Source organism: Gouania willdenowi, chromosome 12, assembly GCF_900634775.1.
Source record: "Gouania willdenowi chromosome 12, fGouWil2.1, whole genome shotgun sequence".
NCBI classification, from domain to species: Eukaryota; Metazoa; Chordata; class Actinopteri; order Blenniiformes; family Gobiesocidae; genus Gouania; species Gouania willdenowi.
This window is the reverse complement of record NC_041055.1, coordinates 25,567,782-25,584,117: the sequence shown is the minus strand read 5'-3', so window position 1 is coordinate 25,584,117 and position 16,336 is coordinate 25,567,782. Positions and strand designations below refer to the sequence as shown.

Sequence of the window (16,336 nt, the reverse complement as noted above, 5' to 3'; positions counted from 1 at the left end):
ACCCCCACCCACAAACAGTCATTGTCCAATCATACGTCCGAGCAACCGTTACTATGTAAACAAGGTCAGACATGCTCAGAGCAGGCACAATAGTGAAGCTGTGTGCTCATGACTTGCGCAAGTCGGATACAGTTACCCCAAGAGTTTGAGCTGGGGGAGTCATGTTCTTTCCATGCCCAAAGCCGAGAACACAACTGGAGCGATGTCTACAATGGACTATAAAACAATGAAAACGTGTCAGGCATGTGTGTGTGTCAGTATGTGTAGTATGGGTGATGTATATGTTTTTAAAGTTATCTCATCTTGTTTGCACTCGTGTATGTTGAGCAAAATGACGATAAAGCTTGGTTTGATTATAATTAAATAAGCTGACATAACTATACATTCATGTACCTAGTGAAGGGGGGCGCGACAACTTACTTACTTACGATTGCTATATTTCTATCATTATTTCAGTCGACATCCTCCTGAAGCTTACAAGTCTCCCAATTTATATTAAAAGGCTTTGTTACCAATTACCAGTGTTAGTAGCTTCCATCTTATTAGCCTTGGATCACCTGTAGGTTCAGCTTGCTATAGCTAATGTAACAGTTTGTTTTATTAAGATCCCCATTAGCTGTGGTAACGCTCTTATAGCAATTACGAAATTAGATATGAGTTTTTGAAATTTGGTCAGTGATGAGAGTTTTGATACTCGTCCAGAATTACTATAATGATCTGGATCCCCTCCAAAATTTAATGGAATCTTCATTACTGGCGTAAAGGTCTATCTTGGTAACAAAATAGCCTCCGGAAAAGCTACATGCAGTAGCTTTACGCTTTGCATCGGGTGTCTTCTAGGGCTTTTTTTCAACATTACTTTATGAGGAATGCCTCATACTCATCGAACCCAGTTTAATCTGAATGTGTGTGCATCTGTTTGAGAGGTGGTGAGATCTATCTGCATTTTACATACAGCAATAGCAGGTGTCATTAGCATTGCCATGGTAGGTAGAAGTGTGACCATGCATCATTTACAATGAGCCATAAAGTTAAGTATAGTCAATTAGTTGGTTGGAAAAATCTTTCAGGTTGTACGTTAGATAAGAGCTATAAAACATAAGCATGGAAAGGATGTGTGTGTGTGTGTGTGTGCGTGCGTGCGTGCGTGTTGTGTATATTAAGTATTATGCTTCTTGTTGCACACTCAGACTAAAAATCAATCGAAATGATGGATATCAAAAAAACATTGCCATTGACTTTTCTCTAGTCTGACACATTTACAGATGAGCTCAGTATGAGAAATGATTCTTCTGTCCAAGAAGTTTATCTTCCCTAACATTGAATTGGAACATTGTTGGCTTTCATCCATGTTATTGTTGAATTTATCTCAGTTTCCTCTTTGTTTTTTTACCATTAAAGGGCCCATGTTACGCAAAATCAACTTTTCTGTGCTTTAAATCATAAAAGTACTATTTGGGCTTCATACACATGACCAAAGTGTTTTTTCATTGATTCCCTCAATCGTTAGTTAGAGGGTGATTTCCTCCTTTCTTACTGCAGGGCGAGCCCAAACACCTCGCTCCAATTTGATGACGCTTTCCCACTTTGATGAAGAATTTGACGCGGCACTGAGCTGGAGAAGCCACGCCTCCAGGAAGCTCTCTGCCGTGATTGACATGTAAACTGACACGCCCATTTATTTATTTATTTATTCAGTTTATTTCCGACATGGTTGCATTCACAGAAGTTTTGTTATTCCTTTTTTGTTTTTTTTGTTTTGTACATGCCGAAAAAGGAGACGAGAGAAGCAGTTTGCTTATCCAAGTCCCGTCTCCTGTTTTGAAAACAGAAAATTTACATCAAAGCTTGTCTCTCTGGTCAAACAGTCTTAGGTTGTTCTGAACACAATTTCATTTTTTTTTTTTTTTGTCCTTTTTTATGTAGGATTTATTCTCATCTGTAGTCAGTGTTATCTTTTTTCATTCCTCCTCCTCTCCATCGTCCTTGTTCCCTGCAGATTTCATTCCCAGACGTTGTTTGCGTTCCTCCATTTCAAAAGAAAAGTTCATCGTCTTTCGAAGTTCCTTGTTATCTTCAGATGGATTTCTTAGCATACGAAGGATTAGAAAGGCACATACCCCCATCATTAGCAGGCCAATGATCATGACCCCTAACAGGTAGAGGTCCTCCACATTTTCCACTGAGAGGATTGAGAGGCACAGCATTTGGGTTTTTCCCTTTCCATCCATGACGTAACCACTTGGGAATGTCAATTTTGGACATGCTGGTTCGTGTTGTTGTGATGTTCTGTTCGTGAAGATTGAGTCGATTGTGTTCAATGACCAGTTGATAAGTTCCATCTCGTTGATGTGTTGATCTCATATTCGTGTAAGAATGTGTTCCGAGTTTTTTCTTTATATCTAGTCAAGTTTGCAGCTTGTTTTGTCTCTGCATCAAGGTTATTCCAGCTGTTGATAGCTCTATTGACAGTGCTGTATTTTCCAATGTTTGATTTAACCCTTTCTTGTATAAACACATTACTATGTCTTAGTTCATAAGCAGTTTGTTTGTATGTGAAACGTTTTTGTATTTGATATGGGAGTGTTTTAAGTGAGGCCCTAAATGCGAGAATTTGTGTTTTGTAGTGTATTATTTCTTGCAGTTTTAGGTATTTGGCCTTTTCAAATAGTTCGTTTGTGTGTGCGTTGTGTGGTGCTTTATATAGAATTCTAATTGCTTTTTTTGAAGTTTAAATAAAGGTTCAAGTTACGTTTTGTAGGTGTTTCCCCAGATTTCTGAGCAGTAATTTAAATGTGACCCAATAAGGGGAGAATAGATTGTCTTCAGTGATTTGATATGTAGTATTTGTTGTAATTTCCATAGGATGTAGCTGCTTTTGGCAACTTTGTTTTTAACTACTTGTATGTGCTTTTTCCAGGTCAGTTTTTCATCTATCCACACTCCTAGTGCTCTATATTCTTTTACTTGTTCAATTATGTCCATGTCTAGTTTCAGTCTAATGTTTTCTGTTATTTTTTTATTTTCAAAACTGATGAATTTTGTTTTGCTGACGTTTAGGGCTAGTTTATTTACATTGAGCCATGTTTGGATTTTTGATAGTTCCTCATTCGTCGTTTCTAATGTCTTTACCTGAACATAGGATGGTTGTGTCGTCTGCAAACAGCATTACTTTGAGGCAATTTGAGACTTTGAAAATGTCGTTTATATATAGAATGAACAGTTTTGGCCCTAAAATCGAACCCTGTGGCACACCACATTGTATGGTTTGGCATATTGATATGTTTTGTTCAAAGTCAACATATTGTCTCCTATTTCTCATATAACTTTTAATCCAGTTTAGGGCGTTGTGCCCAATGCCGTAGTTTTGAACTTCTTCTTCCAGAATATCATGGTTTATTGTGTCAAATGCTTTTTAAGGTCCAAAAAAATGCCGAATACAAATAAATTATTTTCTAATGAATCTCTTATATTTTCCGTGATGTTGAATGTCCTTTTCTGAACCCATGTTGGCCTTCATGTAATATATTATTCTCTTCTATGAATTTGTCCAGCCTTTTCATGAACAGTTTTTCTAGAATTTTCGATAATTGCGGTAATATTGAAATAGGTCGATAATTGTTGAAATCTCGTTTGTCTCCACTCTTGTGGATCGGTCTGATCATCCTTCGTGCAGTGCTATATATGTATTTTCTACAGTCTATGTATGTACCAGTGAACGCCCCGCCCCCACGCTCTGTCTGGTGTTTATAAAGCAGCATGAGCTCGGCTACGGAATGGGTGGGAGGAGGGCGGGCCATCTTCTGGCCCTACGTCACCGTGCGGTGAGGAAGTCAGTGTTCCATATATAGACACGCCCACTTATGAATAAGCATAAGTAGGACGCAGATCAGCCTGTTTGTGTAGAGTGGCTCAGAAAGTGACTTTTCAGAGGCTAAAACTCCTGAAAACAGGCGAGTTTGGGAAAATAAACCTCAAACACTATGTTTTTGGGGTTCTTAGAACAAATGGAGATGGGTGAAAAATAGCATGATATGGGACCTTTAAGTAACTAACTGGCTGTCCTGTGCATGTAGTGCAAACATAAGCAATTAGCGACCCACGGGCCTCATACGGCCCTTGGTCCAATTTTGTCTGAAATGACATAAAATTTTACTGAAATTTACACAAAATGACACAAAAACCTTTCATCGTTTCTTTAATAATGTGTACATCACTCATTATTTCAAATGCTGACATTATTTCTGACAGTATGGCTCTTGGATCAGACAATCAAATGTTTGTGACCCCCGTTGTGATGAGTTGTTCACTTCTGCCGTAGTGTATTATCATACACAGTTGTGACACTGCCACCATCGTTGCATAGAGCGCCTTTTGGCTCGCATTAGCATCTCTAACAGTGACACGGCTTTGTCAGCCAAAATGTGTCATTCGACCCCACATCAGCATCATCCCCATTTTCAGCAGGACACTGAGTGTCATTCAAAGTGACATTTCAAGTGATAACGACACAGTAGGGCATGCTAAAGCCCATGCAAGGCGGTAGGAAAATAAACGAGCATCATGAGTCACCCCCCAGTCAGGGCAGCGAGCATCAAGAAAGGCCCTGAGGACTTTTGGTCAATCTCTCAAGACTCTCCACAAAATGGGGGAAAAAAAATAGAAGTCTATTTTTAGCGTGACTCATGCCAAAAAATGTCAGGGCACAAATGCTTTATTCTGTCACCGCTGGAAGCAGAGCAGTCAAGGTAGATAGAAGTCATCGGATAGGAGGGAATGGAAAAAAGGGGGTAAATGTCAGCACAATGGGTTCCTTTAAAGTTCAATAGATATATGAAAAACGATGACTTATCTAATATAAAAACTGGTGACATCCAAGTGTGCATTCATGAGATGATGTCACTCGATTTTATAACTGGTGAGGAATGTAATACCATGTAAACACATTATATTTCAGTAATAGACTGTAAACACATTATATATCAGTAATAGACTGTACATAAAGGACACCTTAAATGCTAATGGTTTTTCTTTTTGGACTGATTTAGTCAAAACTGGTATTCAAACCAACTTGTCCTTGTCATATTATATAACTCTTTCCTGTTTCTCTTTTGTTTTGGGTCTGTCTTTTCTCACAAAAGAAAAAAAAGAGAAAAATCCAGCTTGGATGTAATCTGGACATAACTGAGTTAGGAGATGGAAGACAGCGTGCTCAATGTTTTGAAGGTGGCTGAGATATTTTCCTGGAAAAGCATTTTTTTTAAACTCAGCTTTATCAGCTCCTTACCAACAAAACACAGGTGGTCAAATATCCAGTGTCTTCTACCATTTCAGGATTTATTGACTGAGGCTCTTTAATGCTGGCCAGGCTGCAATTATATAATCACTGTTATCAGCAGATCATATTCTGCCTAATGTCGATGTAAGGTGAGTTTTCCATTTCCACAATGCGGCTGTCACAGTAATGTTGTGGCACTGTGCCACCAAACCTGATGAAGCTCCTCCCAAACAGACATGGGCCACATGTGGCCCTCGGTCTAATTTTGTCCGTCCCCAAAATGTAAATGCACAAAATGAAACCAAAAATACATAAAACATTAACACCAATACACAAAATGACTCCAAAAAGCATTTCAAAATTATAAAAAATACACAAAATACACAAAACCAAAATTTTCAGAAAATGGCAACAAAGACACAAAAAATGCTTGAAAAAAATGACAAAAAAACACAAATTGACCCTCAAACCCCTCAAAAGATGACTGCATAAAAATGCAAAAGTAACACAAACAACAAAAGCACAGAAAGCATCAATGAAAATACACAAAATAAAACTTGAAAAACATGCAGAATTACAAAAAAATATACAAAATTACCACAAAAATACACAAAAGGATAATGCAAACACACAAAACAAAAATTCACAAAATGGCAACAAAAACATAGTTATTGCAAAAAAGAAACAAAACAATGACAAATATAAAATGACCATATAAAAATACAAAAGTTACACCAAAATATAGAAAGACAACAAAAACACAAATTATCAACGAAAATACACAAAATGATAATGAAAACATAAAAATTCACAAAATGGCAACAAAAACACAAAATTACTTATAGTTATAAAGAAAAAAAAAGAAACAATAACAAAAATACCCAACTTGACTAAAAAAAACCTCAAAAGATGACTATATAAACTATAAAGATGCAGAAGTAACACAAAAATATAGAAACTGACAACAAAAACACACAAAAACCTCAACAAAAATACACAAAATGAAAGAAAAGCAGATCAAACCTTTTGTTATTCTCTATATCAATGCTCAGATTGGTCATTATTCTAAATGCTAATAATAATAATGATAATGTAGCCCATTATCACACTTTTTTTGGTGATTAACATTGTCCATTTCTGGTTTAGTGTCTCCAAACATTTTACCTTTTCTGTCTGAAAGAGTATCATCAGTGAGCACTTTTGTTTTTGCACCACTGAGCAAACACTGCACTAAACATCTTGAGCAGTGAGCCTTTTAAAGAAAAACAAGCTCTCACTCTTTCATTAGACGGTGATCGTTTTAGTTTGGAGACCTCATTAAAATCAGCCATTAGGAAAAGAAAAAATAAAACCTTCTTTTTTGGATTGTGTTCAGTTCCCCCCCCCCCCCCCCCCCCCTCCCTTGTCATTTCCATCTGACGTGCTCCCCTGTGCTCTCCTCATCTTCAGTGTTCAAAGATCAGGAGACAGTGTCTTCTTCATCTCCCTGACAGTGGATGCCTAATATCCTGCTGTCTTTTCCTCCACCCCCTTTTGCTCCTCTCTCTCTCTTTCTCTCTCTAACCCCCACCCTCTCTCTCTCTCTCTCTTTCTCTCTCTCTATCTGTCTCCAGAAGTGTGACTGCCTGCTCAGTCTGGAAGCCTATTCAGCGGACCAGAAGCGGCGTGTGTGTCAGTGCCTAAAGGACAACATTGACAAGCAGCTCCAGCTTCAAAGGAGGGAGCCTCCCGCTCACAATTTCGATCAGGTAAGAACACACAGACACCCTCCAACCAGGAGAATTTCTAATAGTTTCTTATTTTTTTTTTTACTTGTAAAATCATTCCACGATGCAACAAACAGGAATGCATGTATTTGTGCATCACCTCTTGTCACAGACGCCCCGTGAACTCCACACTCTTCAGACACAAACAGTGTTTTCTACCAGTAAAAGTACAGCAGGAGAAATCTCTATATTTTAAACCAGGGACGTCAAACTCAGTTTAGTTCAGGGGCCAAACGCAGAACAGTTTGATCTCGAGGGCCACAGATTTAATTTCATCATATTCGTCTGCCCTAGTTTACACTTTTATGTACTGTATACATAAAATACAAATGTAAGAAACCGACACTATCTAATCAAAAAGTGGCAGATATTAGTCCCAACAGGGTCTTCACATTACATTTCTTAGATTTTGTGCCCAGTTTCTATTCAATTAAGGGAAATATGTCATAGTTTGAGTTAAATGTAAGGATTTTGTAAGAATTTTGAGGTTCTTATTTTTTTTTTTTTTTTTACAGCAGTTTAACATAAAAAATGACTGCAATCATGAGATCTAAGCAGTGGGGAAACAATGAGCACCTGCGAATATTGTTGGGTTTCATTTACACAATGATTCATGTTTTTTGTGTCATTTTTACGTTCTCCTGCGGCTGAATTGGATGGTCTGAAGGGCCGGATTGTATGCTGATCCATATATATATATTACATTTATTTGGGCTTTGGTTTGTTACGCTGTTGTTAGATTTTTGGGTGGAGTTGCTATTTTTAGGATTCTCTTTTTTTTTTACACTTGGAACGAGGAAAAAACTTAACTGAGTCGTGAATATTGGGACCAGGATGTGATTTTATGGTTTGGGAAAAGCCACTAATAAACACCCCTGTGACTGGAGAAGGTCATATGATTCTTTCTTTGTGTTCGCATTCAGCTTCCAACACATGACACACTGACATGAAATGCCATCCAGTTTCTTTCTATACATGTATTTCGGTGCATGTTTTATTGTTGAACCCAACAGCAGTTCCGCTGGTGGATGATTGAATGAGTTGGGTATTTTCTGATATAATGCCAGCATGTGATGCACATTAACATAATTTATTCTTCTGATAGATGATTGTGTTTCCTGTCCTTGAACTATAAATGTATTGGCTTGGGGAATGAAAACCATCAGGTAATAGATAGTGAAAACTCACACAGAGCTAAGGAAACATTGAATGAAGGTTCTCTGCAGATTTGTCATTTAGAGCTAAGTTTTTTTTTAACAGTCATTGCCAATTGTTGATATTATTTAGACATGACATTTCATTAAAAAAAAATCTGTTTTTTTGAATGAACGTTAAAAACATTGTTTTTTAATGTTCTGTTGCTCATCTTTTAAATACTTTCTAGGATCATTTTGGTCATTTTGTAATTGTCTGTGTTGGGGACTGCAGATTAGCTCCAAGAGCTAAAGTCTGGTGCAAAGCATCTTTTCATATGCTGATTAATGCTCCTGTGCATGGTCCCTGTCAAATAAAATTAAATAAAATAAGAAATAAGAAGCATTCCATGCCCTCTATTGCTCTTCTCCATTGTTTGCCACAGTAGAAAATTGGACGCCCGCAACAAATATGCTAAACCAACAAAGTCACATGTAGCAGTATATGCACTTGATGTTTGTTTTTGTTAATAATTAAATATAAATAATTTGTTTCAATGCCTTTTTTCTGCTCATTCACCCACTTTCATCCGTTCTCCTCAACTTAATTAGTTTGTTAGGAGGAAGAGCAGACACAGCTCATTCACCTCCGCACTTTCAGCAGAGTGGAAACTGTTCATTGAGAAGCTGAAAGGTGATTAAAAGGGCTATTTAGCCCTTGGAGAGGAAGCTACACCCTTTTTACATCAGAACATTTTCTTTTTTTTTTCATCAGCAGATGAAAGAATGAGAAAGGAAGGCCAACACGACAGTCTTTTATCTGTTTCTTACTGCATGCTCACATATTTATAGTTGTATTTATAACTCACACTGTATTCTATTAGTCTGTTTTGGGAGATTTTTTAATTAACTGGTGTCGGCATAAGACCTGACCTCCTATAGCTGTTTTAAGTGGACTTTACGCAGCTTTCCTCTGTTAAATAACCAAATATCTTGATGCAGAGTCATCAAAATCAATGGTTTTCTCTTAGATAATTGACAGAGCACTTTGATTCTCTGCACACACGTGGTACAGAAAAAGTTTGGATTTATTATCTTTATCTCTAAATCAGTGCAAAGTTCTTTTATGAGCTCATCACTGCTTTATGCTCCTATTTGGAAAAATACCCATTGAAAGATAAAAAAAAAAAGGATATGAGACTTGAAAACATTATGAGTCAGATTTAAATAAATATGTCCACTGTGGAGTCCATTTCTCAGAGGTGTTTACAGTTTGAACGAGAGATATGAGAATTTAATGAACTCGTGGGCAGAGATAAATGGCATCAGAAAATATTTAAAAAGAAGTTCAAACTTGAAAATATAGAATGTTTTTCTATTAATAAAAGGCTTTGACTTTTATACATTGGAGGACGAGTGCCACAGTTAAATAAATACACTGTTCATTAATTAAGTGTTAATAATTAATTAATCCATTTTATTTTTCATGTTCACTCTGAAAAGTGTGAAATACAAATATTTCTCTATTTATTTATTTATTTGTTTCATGGTCTAGTGTTGCAGCACTCCATTAATTAATTCTATCTGCCAAACTGGCTTGTCAAAGTCTGTGGGGGCGGTTTCCTAACACTTTCACCTGCACAGTCAAGCTAAATCGATCCCTGACAATAGATTGAGGCAGAGCTAGTGAACATTATTCTAAAAACTGGGTGGCGCTATACAATCTGCACATTGGTTTTGTACTATATTCCTGCTTCTACACTCTCAGCGAGGTCTAAGATCTCTTTCACCAACTCACTGGAACGTTCATGCACATCCTTCATTGTCGTAGCCACCATGATTGGAAAGAGTGAAGACCAAAGCAATGGATTTGGCTGGATTGATGTTAGCCCCGCCCCCACAGACTTTGACAGAAAAAATTATTCATGAAGTGCTGCAAAACCAGATCATATAATATATAAATAAATAGTGAAATATTTATACTTCAATGCAATATGGAAAATGGATTTAATTAAAAATTGACACTTTTAATTAATTAATAACAGTGTATTTATTTAATTGTGGCACTCCTCATCCTCCATATTATTCAAGTGGTTAATGATGGGAAATTTTATGAAAGTGTACGTGTAAAGTGTACACTGTTTTTGTACATGAGTGATGTTTATATGCACGCTTCACTTTCGCATTTGAGTGAAGATTGTGAAAGAACTTCCGGTTCCTAACTCTACTGTATAATGACTGTAGTTTTCATATTAATATCACGCAACTCAACGATAGCAGTAAATAACAGCGGACATCTTATATATTTGCATAAGCTACTGGACTTTCACTAACAAACAGTTTTTCCTGTTTATTCAGAGTTGCTCCTCTTGTTTTGTGTTTAGCTAGGTGCTAATGCTACTTTAATAGCTACAGCTATGTTTTGATAGTATCTCTTACATTTTAAAATCTAATGTCCTCATCTGAAGCAGTAAACCGTTCCAAGCTAAACTTTTTGCTGATGGGCATCTCCTCGTTCCGTCTCTGGAGCGCAGCGTTCTCCGCCCGGACCTCCTCTATAACACTGAGGGCCAAGTCCAATGCACCCGGCTCAGCAGACGAGCAGTAGTCGTGGTCAGGACATAGTACATCCATTTCCTCCTCGGGGTCCTCAGAGGGAAAGTCGAGTCGCTCTCTTCGTTCCCAAACACCAGGACGAGGAGCAGGAAGGGAATAATTATTCCATTCAAAAAGAACAGGGACAGCTCTGCCGACGCCCTTGTGCATTTGTTCGCTCCTTCACGTCAGGGTTAGGAATTAGGGTTCACCTCTCCGGATGTTGATGGTCCACTTTTTTTGCAGCTCATCCTCTTGTGGGAAGGTAAAAAACTCAAAGCAGAGCTACATCTAGCTGAAGCTGTACAGTTAAGAACGCAACAGTGGTATCTTGATGTGCTATCTCCTCTTGTTTAGATGGTAAACTTCCTCCTTTTGGATGTCATTATGTAGACACACAACCACACAAACAGGCACAATAAAACGAAACTGTGAAAAACACGTTTCAAAAGTGTGACGGCTCACTTCTCAACTGTTTTGACTGTCGGAAAGCGGTAATAGGAAATACTTTCTGTCTTATTTTCAACCGGAAATACGTCACGTCTCACTGTGCTTATAGCCCATTGTCCAAAAATTGAAAATTCTCGTCGCTATGTTTTTCATTTATTTAATCTTTTTTTTTGGTAATTTAAATTTTTTTTGGTAACCGATAGTACAAATATAATATTGACATTACATCTTACGGTCCCAAGTTTTAAAATGTGTATACAGTATAGACAAAACGACATACATGCATACATAGTTGTATAATCACAGTAAATAAACAGCATTGTTCCAATTCTCCAGTAGTTTAAGAATATGTCAGTGCAGTTATAAAAGGATTTATTAAACAACTTTTATCAACAAAGTGTAAGACAAGAAGCCATTCTAGGTCTGATAGTCACATATTATAATAAAATACACAGGGGACACCAATGGCAAAGGAAAGTGATTGATTCTCACACCTGTTGTTTAGGAAATGTACATCTATCAGACACTGTAGAATATCCAAAAACAGGTCATTGGATTAAATAAACTACCTTTCATCTGTAACTGGGCAAAATGAGCACATCTAGGTAGATAGACTGTACCAATTGAAAACTAAGTACTGTATATCTAAATACATAATGATCTAATCCAGTAGAGAATGTATCTGTTCTTTGTGGAGTTATTAAAGCTTTTTTTTTTTTCCAAATGGGAATCTGAATGGTGTCCTGAAGGCAAACGCTTAATCATAACAGTTCACATCTTGACAAATTACTTCTCATTTGATTATGTTTTCCATAACACCTCGGAGGCAGATAGTTTCAAGTCAGTTTTTTTTTTTTTTTACTAGATCTATTTAATTACTCACAAGGCAGCTTTGTTACGTGTGGGATTAAAAATTATTTACTGCACCACTTTATAGGAGTGGACATAAAAAGACAACACCTATTAATGTGCAGGAAATTCGAGCACCAAATCATTTATTTTCAACTATCAAGTCTGACTTGTGATCGAATTAGCTACAGAAGTTACTTATTCTGTGTAACTCGTTACATATTTTGTACAGTATGTAAAAATTTCAGTAGAAATATTGTTATTCCATTTATCTGCCTCTTGTGTGCTGCTAAACCAATAATGCATGGTGTGTATTCCTGGAAGTTGGAAAGACAAGGAAGTGAAGGATCTTTAGAAAATGACTCAGTAATTCCCACATTTCCTTTTTATTTATCCTCTGCTGCACAGATCCAAAGCTAAAATAAAAAACCCAATAACCAACCGTAATGCGTAGAACAGCATTAGAATCCACTTTAACAGATGAGAAACACAGACTTTGGAATCAACATTCATTTTTATCGACTCATGCTATTTATTTCCATTCATGTGTTTCCAGCAAATGAGCTTATTTGGTCACAGTGTTGATGTCAGCAGCTGCTCTACTTCCTTTATTCTCCAAACGCTCCTCTTCTGGAAAACTGTAGACTTGAGCTTTTTTTCACCTCCGCGGGAGTAAAGTGGGATAAGGATTGGCTGCTTTCTGTTTACTGCTGGCGCTCAGGTTGTTTGTGCATTTATAGCGAGTGTGCATGATGACTAAGATTGTAAAACTTTTTTCTCTCCTTTAAAAAACTTAAACGTTAAACGCTAAAAAAAAACAATGTATTATTCTTATTTTGTTAAGTTTTCCTTTTATTCAGACAACTTTTTAATAGGAAATTTACTTTGATCTCCTGACATGTTTTGAACTGAACTCATAAGGACACATCAAAGCGATCAGCAGACGCCTCCGAGGAAGACTGGCAGTTGACAATCGAAATATGTCGATATGTCTGAATTAAATAAAACCTTAACATATGAATAAAAAAGAAGTCAAAAATGAACTTGCTTGAATTATTATTAATATAAAAATGTAAACTAAGCAAGATTTATATTCGCATGACGATTACGTTTTTGCAATTGAAAATTGGCAAAAATGACAACCTGTATTTGGATTTGTTGATAAGTTTGTTCTTTTTACTAATTAAATTGAAAGTAATAATGCAGGGAAAACAGAAGACTTACCTTGATCTTAAATATGACCTTGCATGAAGGTCAAGGTCACATTGAAATTAAATGTTGTTCAAAGTATTAATAATAATAATAATAATAATAATAACTCCTATGAGAACAATATATTGATAATAAAACCCTATATTTCCTTCCCTGGCACAAGTACAGTCATAACTATACACAATCTAAAAATAGTACACAATAATCCTTGAGACAGCTGAGAAGAGGAGAGGATCGGACAAGAAGCTGGGTTCACTTAATATTGTATTTTGCTACAATTCAAAGGGTTTCAAAGAGTATCGTTAAGAAAAAAAATATGAAACACAAGAAACAATATGTCCAGTAGAGCCTGATCGATGTCGGTATTGGGGGACTTTAATCGATTTCCAATGTATTTGACGATAAATAATACTCAGTCGATGTATGAAATAAGATCATTGATTAAAACAGGAAGGATATATACTGTACATGAAGAACAATTTGTATTATGCTTAAATGAAAAGAAGCAAAACACACTACGAAAATAAAATAAAGAACTTTAATTATCATCACTGTCAACACAAGGACTGTAAAGCCACTGATGAATAAGAAAAGGCACACTTGTGCGAACAGTATTTCCCAAATACAATGTAAAAAAGATATTAAAAAATAAAGTTGCTCAAAATAAATGTACTAAAAAATGAACTCGTGCACTTCTCCCAGGGTTGTAATTTTGAAATAATTACTGCCGAGTGGCAGAGGGCGCAGCATAAAGCTACAGAACCTCCACATAGTCGTAGTAATGTGTCACTGAACTGTTTGTATTCTGACCATTTAAAACCATCATTTTGCACTAGTTATATGGAAGCCCATCTCTTATATTCAGCACATCTATGATAAACACTTGCATGGCATTAATTGTTTAAATGTAACTATCAATTTTTGCAGATTATCTTTACAAAATCTTAAAAAATACAGTCAAATTGGTCAAAATAACCTTTTGGAAATTGAAGTCAACTCTTAGTCGTATTTTTAGTAAAAAGAAAAGGATTGGCGATAACAGCAGCAGTTAATAGGGATGCACTGAATATTCGACCACCGAATATATTCGGCCGAATATTGCAAAAAATGCAACATTGCAATGACGCAATCAAACAACGTGTAGTGATTTTGAGTCGGAAGAGTTTTTGTGCGTTGCTGCAGGAGCAACAGCTCCTCTTTTTCACACACAAACACAGCCAGACTTTCTCCCTACCGCTCTCCATCATCCGTCACCGCGTAAACCGTCCATTTCCATAACTGAGTCCGTTGTTAGCGCTGTGAGCCACGAATCCGTATACATCCCCATCGTTTCCTCCTCACACTACACCGAGTCTCGTTGCATAAACTGGTGTAGCATTAGCACGGAGTGCTAACAGCTGATGTGTGTAAACAATGGGTCCATGGCTCCAAGCACTGACTCCCAACACGATCGGCAGCAGAAAAAGTAGTGCAGTTTGTGTGTCCAGTAGTGCAGATTGTATTTACATATATGGCAATAAAGTATAATATATATTCTATATTAAACAGCTGTGTTGTTTTAGCTGTTACATAGTTGGAGAGGGAGGAGCTCACATTCTAGGAGGCGTGTTGGGTGAAGTCACCTACCAACGTGGGCAAAATCCAACTGTCCCATTTGGAGCTGACTTTGTTTTTACAAAATGTGGAATAACAAGGGAGGGAGGAAACAGAACTTTTTCAACTTCAGCCCTCTGAACAAGGCTAAAGGGATGTATATCACTGTATCAAAACCATTATAAAGTGATTTTTTTTCATCATACCTCCCCTTTAATGCACTTTAGCTTTTTTTTGGAATGCATGTTTTGTTTTTTTGACGCACTAATATAAATGAAAAACTTTGTCGTGCTTTTTATGACAAGCAAAAGCTACTGGAATATTCAAAAAAATGTCATAATATTGTATAAACATTTACTTTCTTTACTTTCTTTAAAAAAAAGCATGTCTAAAAATGTATCCTAGGCTATTTATGCACTATTTAAAAAAAATAGTGAAAAACGTTTATTTGGCTTCTGCCTCAAATTTTCATTTCGGTGCATCCCTAGCAGTAAACTTTGTAGAAACAGACCAATAAAGTCAAGTTTAGCCATAATTCAGCACAAATTTATATATATTTTAAATTATTTAATTGAATTATTGCAAAAATTCTTTTGTGGGAGTTTTTTTTTCAACAACAGGGATGGATAAACTGCCCGACGTGACTATTAGGCCATGTGTTCTTTAAATGCACTGACGTACACAGTTTTTTAATAGTGTCTAACAGAATTGCTATGGCAAAGGTTTATTGTGTTGCATTTGCAGTTGAACCCTCCTTTGTGTACACAAGCCAAGCAGTGTGCAAAGTATCAATTTCCCCTCTGGGATCAATAAAGTACTTCTTCCCTCTCATTGAAAGGAAAGCTAATGAGACCATGTTGCTCACAGTGTTTTTAGCTTCCAACGAAAAAAGCATTTGTAAGTGTTGTCGAAGCAACTTCTGGAAATTCGCTGATATATTTTTATTTTGTGTCAAGAGGTAATCTTTATTAAAGGACCGCATATGCTCAGAAAGCAGGACATGGTCCATTTTTAAATAAAGCCAATAGCTTTTACCAAGAGGTGGCTTTTTACAACTAAATATGACGTAAAGTAACATTTTGCTCATGTACAGTATAATGGTGTTTTACAGCCATTAATAGTTTCTGAGTGCTTTCATTTGAAAGCTTCCGCCATGTTCTTTTCTTGGCTGCACTATCCACAAAGCTGCCGGAAAAATAAATTTGCACAGCTGCACACACACGCTGACACACACTCATTCACGCATCCTCGAATGGGACTTTACCCAGCAAAGGCTGTTTTGACAATGAAAACCACACACTGGCACACTTTGCATTTGCTAAGCAGTGCCACATCATCTCTGAGTCAGGAGAGAAAAGCCGAGGACGTTACATTGGTGTGTTAAAAAAAAGATGGCTGCTGCTCATGAACTAAGTGACAAAGTGTGTCTCGTTGTGGTTTTCGAGGCAGCTTGTTCTCTT

The 16,336-nt window shown here is 36.8% G+C and overlaps 1 protein-coding gene across 2 annotated transcripts in view; it reads left to right on the top strand.

The window, feature by feature from the left end:
• Positions 1-16,336, top strand: part of rgs3a (regulator of G protein signaling 3a) — a 146,899-nt gene that overhangs the window by 64,300 nt on the left and 66,263 nt on the right. For both annotated transcript variants that reach the window (XM_028463666.1, XM_028463667.1), the window contains one exon: positions 6,892-7,026. In XM_028463666.1, the coding sequence (XP_028319467.1) occupies positions 6,892-7,026 (135 nt within the window). The remainder of the gene's footprint in view (positions 1-6,891; positions 7,027-16,336) is intronic.